Source organism: Artemia franciscana, chromosome 17 (genome assembly GCF_032884065.1).
Source record: "Artemia franciscana chromosome 17, ASM3288406v1, whole genome shotgun sequence".
NCBI lineage: Eukaryota > Metazoa > Arthropoda > Branchiopoda > Anostraca > Artemiidae > Artemia > Artemia franciscana.
This window is the reverse complement of record NC_088879.1, coordinates 44,539,954-44,550,580: the sequence shown is the minus strand read 5'-3', so window position 1 is coordinate 44,550,580 and position 10,627 is coordinate 44,539,954. Positions and strand designations below refer to the sequence as shown.

General features: G+C 37.7%; 1 protein-coding gene across 1 annotated transcript; it reads left to right on the top strand.

Moving 5' to 3' along the window:
• The first annotated feature begins 2,565 nt into the window (after window positions 1–2,565).
• On the top strand, window positions 2,566–3,684 carry LOC136037594 (uncharacterized). The gene has a single exon (XM_065720316.1). It carries the CDS (start codon window positions 2,566–2,568, stop codon window positions 3,682–3,684), a length of 1,119 nt encoding a protein of 372 aa, XP_065576388.1.
• The last annotated feature ends 6,943 nt before the right edge of the window (window positions 3,685–10,627 follow it).

Sequence of the window (10,627 nt, the reverse complement as noted above, 5' to 3'; positions counted from 1 at the left end):
TTTAAGTGCCAAAAATATGGTCATATCCAAAAGGACTGCCATGCCAACTAACCAATCTGCTTGCGATGTGCAGGGAAGCATTCATCAGCAGAATGTCATCTTAAGAATAACCAAGTCACTACCAACAAAGATATGTATAAATGTGCCAATTGTCTTGGAAATCATTCTTCAACTTCACCAGCCTGTCAAATTAGAGTGAAAAATAAAGAGATTCTGAATTTGGCTGAAAAATATCAAGTTAGCTTTAAAAGAGCTCAAGTTATATACAGAAGTTATGCCCAAGCAGTTCATAGTATTGCAGTAAAACCTGAAAGAACCAATGTAAATAGAATATGGACAGAAACCATAGAATCGGTGAAACGTCAAACTATAACAGACGGGGGATAACAAAGGGGAATCATTATTGGAGTGAGAAATCACATTCGGTTTAATCAACAATGGGTTAATTTAAGTCAGGGAAGAGCCGAGATAATAGGATGCAAAATGTTTATATATCGCCAGAAGAAAATAAATATTTTCAATATTTACAACCCTGATGGAAGTGAAAACAATTTAAGAGAAGCATTTGAACAAATGATGCAAAGTGTACTTAGTCGAGAATTAATAATAGCTGTAGGAAACTTTAATGCTCACAGTGAGAGTTGGTGCACATGTGGCCGATCCAACAATGCTGGAAGAGATATTGAAGATTTTCTTATGAACAATAATGACCTATGCCTTTTAACCCCAAAAGATTTACCTACCCACCTCAACCATAATACTGGACAATACAGCACCATAGACCTAGTATTCTCTTCCCCACATATTGCTCCTACCACAAAGGTGACATCTTTAAAGAATACAGTATTATATAGTGACCATCTTCCAGTGATGATTGAGTTAAATGGTTGTAATAATATACAAGCTAATAACATAGCACACAAGTTCAAATTGAAGAAGACTGATTGGAAAACTTTCTCAACTGCATTAAAAAATGTCCATATTGAGGAGCAGTTAAAGAAGGTGTCTTCATCAGAAGAAAAGATTAAGATATTTCAAACGATTTTAATGGATGTTGTGGATAAAGTTGTTCCCAAAATTAACACACACAAATTGAATCACAAAGTTACTAAGTGGTGGAATGAAACATGCACCAAAGCGAAACAAGACCTTAAAGATGCGAAGTCCAATTATGAATGCCTTCCTACCTTTCATGGATATGTAGAGTACCGACGAAAGGCTGCTGAATTTAAGAAAACAGTAATTGCTGCTAAACGAGAAAGCTGGATTATTTTCCTCAATAAGTTAGATTTTAGAGTCCCTGCATCAAGAGTCTACTCAACAGTTAAGAGTCTGATTAGTGGAAGTCGTGAAGATCAAACAAATCCTCCAATAACATACAAGAATTCCACCCTAGTTACCGATCAAGAAATAGCTGAAGCAGCTGTATCCCTACTTGACAGTGTCATTGGAGTACCTGATCCATTAAGTGACTGTGAAATAGAAGTGAAAGCTAAAGTTAAGAGATTTTCCAAAAGTCATCGATCTGAAGCTTATAATCAACCTTTTTTTACACAAGAAATTGAGAAAGTTATCAATCATCTACCACTCACTGCTCCTGGAGAAGATATGATTTTCCCCCAATTTGTGAAAGCCCTGCCAAAAAACTGGGTTGCTGCTTTATTAAATATCATAAATGAGTTGTGGAATGAAGGACAGTTTCCAAAAATCTGGAAGGATGGAGTAGTTGTTTTGATACCAAAAGTGGGCAAAGATAAAAGTAAACTAGAGAATTATAGAACAATAACTTTACTACCTGTGCTAGGAAAGGTTTATGAACGATTGGTGAAACAGAGAATGAACCAAGTGATTGAATTGAATAGAGGACTCAAGAATATACAGTGTGGATTTAGACGCAATAGAAATACAGAAGATGTGATGCTGATGTTCATGAATGATGCTGTTTATGCTTTAGAAAACAAAAAAGTTTTACTGATGGCATTTTTGGATGTAGTATCAGCTTTTGAAAGTATGGTCCACCGTCATATATTAGAAGCAATAATGGCTGCTTCAGTTAAAGGTCAGCTCCTAGAATTTTCGGATTCTTTTTTAGAAGGAAGAGAAGTTAAAATCAAAGTTGGAAGTTGCTATTCCCAAAGTAAAGTATTAAGAAGAAGAGGAGTGCCACAAGGCTCAGTGCTATGACCTGATTACTACAATCTAAGTGAATATGATCTCCCTGTAGATGAAGGAGAAAATGGAGCAGGTATATTTGCAGATGACAATGGTATATGGGTTATTGCAGATAATGTGAATGAAGCAAAAACACAGTTACAGATAATCCTTGATCAAGTCCAGAGGTGGTACCAAGAAAACTGTGTCCAATTTTCTCCTGAAAAATCTAAAATCATGATGATTACAAGGAAGAGAAACACAACATTGCCCAGACTGTACCTTAATAATGAGTTATTGGAGATTGTGGGTGAATTTAAATGGCTTGGTTGCATCTTCGACAAGAACCTATCATTCAGACCACACATACAATAACTCAAGATCTCATGCTTGAAGAGACTCAATATTATGCGAATGATATCAGCAACAAGATGGGGTCCCAAACGAGACTTTCTTTTGGAATTTTATATCAAATACATAAGATCAAAACTAGAGTATGCTGCATTGGTGTATGAGGCTGCCAGCCCGTCTGCATTGAGGCTATTGGACACAGTACAATATAATGCCATAAGAGTTTCATTTGGAGCACGTAAAACAACACCTAAGGCATTCTTAGAATCAGAAAGTGGATTGGAAAGTTTGGAAGTGAGAAGAAATGTGCGTTCATTGAAATACTTGAAAAAGCTTTGGACATTAGATCACAACCACCCATTCAAATCTACGATACTTAAAAGAAAAAGACTATGGATTTCCTCGAAGAAACAGCATGGAATTATTAAAGCTTTGCATTTGGCAGAAAATTTGGGATTACAGGTAGATTTAAACCTAGCACTGGAAGTACCCAATCTAAATATCACGCCAATATGGGCCATTCAAAAAGTTCCATGCTTTTGTGATTTTGAAAAATGGGATGGATTGGATTATAATCAATCATTCACAATGGAGAAAAGAATGACCTACCCAGAAACCATGGACGTCTTTACTGATGCTTCAAAAAGTGACAAGGTCGGAGCTGCGATATGGATACCAATGTGGAATGTGAAAGAACTTTACCGTCTCCATGAAAAAATGTCAATTTTCGACGCTGAAGTGTTTGCTATACGACAAGCAGTATCGTATCTATATAAGAAATTACAAAGCGGAGATCAAGTTAGAATATGTACAGACTCTAAAAGTGCTGTTTCATGTTTAAATGAATTCAGTGATGGAGCGAATCAATCAAGAGAAGTGATTTCATGCTTTGTAGCCATGCAACAACTGCTTTCTAAAGGAATAAAGCTATCGCTTCATTGGATACCTGGCCACAAGAAAATCCATGGTAATGAACAAGCTGATTTAGCAGCTAAAATGGCCGCCAGTGCAGACATGCAAATAATGCAAACAACGACACCAACAATAGTATTCCAGATGGAAGACGTAATACAGCAGATAAAACAGTTTAGCTTTGAAGAAAATAGAAATCTCTCTGGAAATCTTTTGGTTACAAAGAAGACCAGAAGGAAATTCGAAAATAAGTTATATGAAAGTTTATGAAGAGAAGAAGGAAAAATGCATTTCGACTTAGGTCACAACATGCAGCTACAAGATCATATCTTTCTCGTTTCTATTTAGAAGATCAGAATTGCATCTATTGTGGTCAGACAGAGACCTTAGCACACCTCATCATCCATTGTGTCCGCATAGAATGTTACAGGACAGACATTAGAAGGTTTATGAGAGAACATCGAATAAAACTATGTGAAGAATTACTCGGAGGAGCATTAACTGAAGAACAATCGGTTGAAAGTATAAATTTAGTTTGTAAATTTTTGAGATTGATTGATAGAAAAAGGACGTTATAAACTTTTCGCAGCGAATCGTAAAAATACAATTGTGGAAGTGCATGGACCCTAAGGTGTTAAAACACAGAGGGGGTCTTTCGGCGATTCACTTCACTTCATAACACCACTGCTAGTATCTATTCGATTGCAAACCCGTTTATGAGACTGCTGACAAAAACATAATTAGTCTGCTTGTTTTTTACATAAAGTTTAATCCAGTGGGAGAAAAAACAAAAGATATTTATTTAGTAAAAGCACGTTAGATTCACGTAAGATCACGTAAGATTAATTTAGATGAACAGGTTATGCAAGAGAAAAATAAATGAAAATATACCCAATGCTGAGCTAATGCACAAGATTTTGAAAAGAGACTTAATGACGCTTTAATTAAATACCAAAAACGAACGAATTGTAAGAAAAAACGTAAGAATTGTAGAAAAAAAAAATCAAAATATTAAGCCCAAGTAACATACAAGAAATTTATGAAAAACTAAAATTGTTTGTATTAAGTGAATTTAATATACTTCAGACCAGATAAGAAACTTCATTATTTTTGCATATTGACGAAGAATGAGACAGATATTTATGGAGGAAAAAAGAATTTTCCTAACCAACATTTTTTAACACATATTTCATTTTGGTTGGGGGTGGAGGAAGTTGCATCGGAGGGGATGATCACTTTGATTAAACTTTACTTTAATTTTTCTTTCTTTGAACTCATATTTGAATCAGGAGGGGGATTCCGTAATTCTTCGGGCAGCACCAGCCCTAGGAAGGATTTTGGATTTGGAGGTAGAGAGTGGCAAATGGCAAAACTCCTCTTCGTTGTAATTCTGTTGGTGTGTACTTGACTTGGTATGCATTTTAATTTCTACTTGCCTTATGATTTATTTTTCATCCATGTACCTGTTGTTTGTAGGTTTGATGACACTATTTATTTTCATTTCATTTATGATTGCTTTTTTGTTTTATTTGTTTTACTGATAAAAGCCAAAAATCATTTCTTAGGCCTAATAGGCTAATCATGACAAAACGAAAGAACCGTAATTATGAGAGACCGTAAATAAGAGAGAGCGGCTAGTAAAAAATAAAAGAAAATTATGTAAATATTTCAGTCGACACCTTTACTTGACCGTCTTTAAAAGGTAAAAAAAAGTACAGGTGAAAGTAAAGCGTAAAACGTACTAAAATAATTTTTAAGTTAATTTTTGCAAAATTCAGGGAAAAACCAGTATGGTGATATGGCTCACCTATTTTAAGGGCATTGTGAAAAGTTCAAGGTAGTATATAAGGGCAATATTAGGGCAGTAGAGGGTAGCCTCATAATAGTGGATTTTGATTCTTATAGGCATTTTTTCAGGTAAATATTCTAATGGGGTAGCCGTCACACTCTTCTCAACCTAGCCTAGGATTAAACAAAGTTCCTTCTTTTGTGATGGTCACCTTAGGAAATTATTCTATGAATCATGGAGAAAAATAATTTCTAACAGCCTAACAGATAACAGCCTAAACTCGAGGTGGCAGCATTGCTTAAGAAAGTCATCTAAAATCGGGGAAATCCCTGCCTTAGGTGACCTTAAATACGTTTTCATTTTGTTGACTCTTCAATTGAATAATTCAATTATAATATTAGATGACAGGTGTATGTACGGAGATCGTTAGTAGTATTGAAAAGAAAGTTTAATTGCCGAAGAAAGTTGTTTATTTTGAATTTATGCGTTTTTCTCGATGAGCTAGGGATTTTTTTTATAGTAAATTCGATGTCAGTTTCTAATTATTTTTACGCCTTTTAGGTTAGGTATGTTTTAGTCTGGGATCCGTTGTTTGTGTTTAAATCAACCCAAAACTCATGACAAATCCTTAAGAATTTGTGTGATTCTGATCCTCTAATTACAAAAAATAAAATAAAATTGTAATTTATTATTCTTTTTTAGCTAATCGGTTATTTTCGAACATAATACTATATTGGCTTCCATTAAATGTCTCAATTGGCATTGGATGGATCATTTTGGATTTTATGGCCATCTACATTCTCTCATATGATCTTAAAAATCCTTGATGTTTGATATATTACACCAAAGCTGTCTTGGCAGCTTATAGTTTTCTTTTTAATTTTCTGAATATTAAACTTTGAGTACTTGCATCTCAAACGGAGTAAAAACTTTGAGTCCCTTCATTGAAAGTCTCTTTGGCCAGTGTCCTTGTCAGGAATATAGAAAAAAAAAACAATTCAAATACCTGTTCAGCATTTTAAGAGTCAAAGGAATTCAGAAAACAAAAGACCCCCTGTACCCTCTATTGCTCAAATTCACTTGACCGAAAATTTGAGACAACCACTCTATTAATAATTGCCAAAAGATTATAAATAGTGCCTTTGAGGTTGACAAATATTCAGAGCCCGGGGCAAGGGATGTAATTTATGCTTTGGAGCATAAAAGGTTCTTCTGAAAAGTTTGCCACATAAGCTTTCGAATACACTCATTTGATTTGAAATTGGAGTTTCTATTTCTCTTTTAGAGAGTTAAAAGTGATCAGAGGGTAGCTAGACCCCCCGCCATACCTTTTTTCCTCAAGTGGCTTGTATAGAAATTTTGTTATGGATGTTTTGTTCAAAATTACCCATAGATCATAAAGCAATGCCACCGGGGAGAAGAAAACCCCTCAAAGTCCGTGATAACGGGTTATAACATATAACCAGAGAGGTCATAAGGTTTGATAGAAGGGATCGTCTCACAAATCTTGGAGGACGATAATTTAATTGGAAATCAAAAGCTCTGGCTTAGTTTGTATAACTCAAGAGTAATCAGAGGGTAGCCGACCCCCCCCCCCACCCCTCCGGTGCCTGTTTTTCTTTAATATTTTCGATCAAAATTTTGAGTTTGCCGTTAGTTCCAAAATGATCCAAATATCAAATAACTATCAATTTTATTTTTCACTAAACGTTCCTTCCTAATATACTGTATAAACTTTGGAGGAGGTTCACTCGATTGGACATCAAAGAGTAAATGGGTAACCAGTCCCCCTTTCCTCCTTCACCCCGTTTTTCCCAAAAAATCCAATCAAAATTCGAAAACAACCAACTTGTTGAAAATAGTCCAAAGATTATAAACGATACCTTTGGGGCTGATACAACCTACAGAGTCCACGGGAAAGGGCTTCAAGTTATGTTCGAGAACATATAAGGTTCAGATTGAAAAGGTGTCCGTATAAACTTAAAAAGATGCTAATTACATTGGAAATTGGTAGTTTCGTTTCCCTTTTGAGGAGCCAAAAGTAGTTGGAGGGCAAATATCCTCCCCCCCCCCCGATGCAGTCTCTTCCCCGAATGAATCGAATCGCAATTTTGAGATAGTTATTTTGTCAAAGATCACCTAATGATTATATAGCAATGTCTCCAGATTAACGAAACCCCACAGAACCTGTAGGTACGGGTTATAAGTTATATCCAAGGAGCATATGAGGTTTGATAGAAGGATTGATCTTCTAAATCTTGAAAGAGGTTCATGTGATTGGAAATTAAAAGTTCTAGGTCTATTTCACAAAAGTCAAAAGTAACCGGACGGCAAAAAGCCATCCCTCATATACCCTTTTTTCTTAACACCTTTGATCAAAATTTTGAGTTGGCCACTTTGCTCATTATAGTTGAAATGTCAAATGATTATGGCTTCAGATTTGAATCCCCCCAGCCCTCAGCAAAAGCACCATAAGCTCTGCTAGTTGCCCATTGTCACCATATAAAAGTTCTTACGGAAGGTGTAGTTGTATAAACTTTTAAGGAGGCTCCTTCTCTTGGAAATAAAAATTTTTCGAACCCTTTTTAAGAGTCGAAAATGACTAAAGGGAAATCATTCTTCGCTCTTTTTTCCCCAAATGCTTCCTATCAAAATTTGAAATAGCCAGTCTTCCTTCTCTATCCTCTTTTCCCCAGAGGTAACCAGTTAAAATTTCGAGGTATTGTCTGCAGTTGGGTGTTAACTGTGGTAATTTTTTTTGGGTGGGGGAGGGTAAACACCAGCTCCCACTGTAGTAATTCATTGCAACTTATTAAAATTTATAGGTTATAATAAAAGGTAGAATAAAAAGGGATATTTTCTGTGTGTGTTTGTGGAGGGAAGGGTATCGCTGTGGGATAATTTCCACGGGATATTTTACGGGGTATTTTATTTCAGTAGGTATGCTGAGTACCTTCTGAGTCACCTTCTCATGGGGAGCCCTCTCCAGTTCACTCAGAGCTTTCCCAAGTGTGGGAAGGTCTTAAAGATCCGTAGGATACCTCCCATAAAGGGAGGCACATACCAAGAAGGACCTAGCCTCTGGTGGTCCATAAATTGAAAGTGGGGTACCTTTACCTGGGGGCCATAAATAAAGATAAAGGAGGAAGAAGGCCTCTTTAATGCACACTGAGAAGGACCCACCTGCATGTGGACATGTCCTGTTAGTTGCAAGCCCTCTTCCAGAAATGGTTTAAACTGCATGATACTGCACGATACCATGTTGCCAGGATCCTCTCCAGGAGGACAACAGTGAAATAGGGCGGATGATCCAAATTTGGACAACGGCCTCTGCATGTTGGGTAGGCCTGTTGGGTTCCAGCCGAATAGTCAGCAACTGGCGTCCCTGCCCCTAGCCAAGCCAAAGAACTGGTTGGTTGTTAGCCTAGCAAGCTATCCCCGTAGAACAAGGACCGCTAACGAAACGTCAACCATAAGCCTTGGATTCGAACCTCTAAATCTGATGATGACCCATGCGAGCCCCGGGACTGGAAGTCCCCTTGCACGAGTGATAGCAATATTAGGTACAAATGCGACAAAGGCTCTCTACTCATGGAAACTGGTAAATGAAAGAATAAAAAAGGATAAAGATCCTCCAGAGCCATTGCTGGTGCATAGGGCGTCAAAATGTATTCAACGAAAGAATACTGGATGCAAAATTTGTTTCTAACCCCCCCCCCCTCCCAAATTGTCGTTGATCGTGTTCTATGTACCGACAAATTATGTTGATGACACCCTTAAAGATGAGTTCTACGACAATCCCCACTCTGCGATGGAATCAATCCTGCTCCACGACGTCACCTGTATCACAAGGGACCTCAAAGCAAAGGTTGGCCAAGACAGATCCTACTCCCTTGAAGTGATGGGTCACCACCGATTTGGCATCATAAACGAAAATGGAGCTAAACTTTTCAGCTTCACTAAGGGGAATGATTTGCTGATCAGCGGTAAGCTGTTTCAGCATAAAGATATCAACAAATACACTTGGACATCCCTGGACGGCACCGTCAAAAACCAAATAGACCATTTCCTGATCCACCAGAGATGGTGAACAAGCCCAAGAGACGTGCGAAGCTTCCGAAGCACCGAAGTTGGTTCAGACCACAAACTAGCAGTCACCACATTGAAATTGAACCTCAAGTCAAATAATCGGAAGCTGAAGACAGACATATTCAAAAGCTTTGACGTGAACAAACTAAGTGACAATTGCGTTCGATATTCGTTTGGCATCAAACTGTCCAATAAAATTGAATCCCTATATAACCTACCAGAAGACGTCAAAGAAGATTGGGAAACAATCCACAAAAACTACATGGATGTGGCCAAAGAATCCCTCGGGTTCAGAAGGCCGGCTAAGCAACATTGGATATCTAAGAAGATCTGGAATCGTATAGAAAGTTTAAAGGAACTCAAGTCCAGCTCCCTCGAGGAAAATAATCACTCAGAGGTGACCAAGAGCTTTGCCTATAAAGAGGCTGATGGAAATGTAAAGAAAAGTGCCAGATCTGACAGACGGCAATACATGAGCAAAAACGCTAGACAAGCCGAAGGAGCAGTGAGCCTTGGAGACACACGAACCATATATCACCTCACCAAAGAAATAGTAGGCAAGTCAAGCATCCAAGAATGCCTCTTAAAATATGAAGATGGATGGCCCCTTATAGATGCGGAAGAACAATAGGAACGGTGGGTGAGTTACTTCGATCCCCACTTAATCGTCCAACTCCAGCAGTACCACCAGATATACCATACCAACTTCAGTTCATTCTTCACATCAGTAATGAAAAGCAGTTAGCCGACGAGTTACTCTCAGCAGATAAGAGACTTAAGAATGAGAAGGTCCCTGGTTGAGACCGCATTTTAGAAGAAATGACCAAGTTCAGCATACGTCGAGCCCTGGCCATCTAGCTATTCTTCTTCTTGCTTCTCTGGCAGACCGTAAAATTCCCCAAAGACTAGAGAACAGGAGTCTTTTTCAAACTCTTCAAGAAAATAGACGCTAAAGAATGGGAGATCTATAGAGGAATCAATCATCTCTCGATCCCTGCAAAGCTCTTCACAGCAATAATATTAGGTAAACTCCAAATTGTCCTTAATCCTCACTTACGTGAAGAGCAGCATGGATTTTGGTCAAAAAGATCCTCTGTCGACCTCATTTTTACTATACGCAGAATGCTGGAATATCCTAACAAATGGAGACAGTGCTAATATATACACGTCGTGGACTTCAAAAAGGCGTTTGATTCAGTAGATCTTCAGACCCTGTGGAGAGCATTGCAGTTCTACGGCATTCCCTAGAAGCTAATCCGTCCAATAGTTGACATATACTAAGAGACCAAATGCTGTGATAAAATCTAAGACGGCTGCACACACTGCTTCAAGCTG

What these genes read in the sequence shown, in the direction of transcription:
- LOC136037594 (XM_065720316.1), top strand. Translation starts at nt 2,566, where the DNA reads ATGATATCAGCAACAAGATGGGGTCCCAAACGAGACTTTCTTTTGGAA.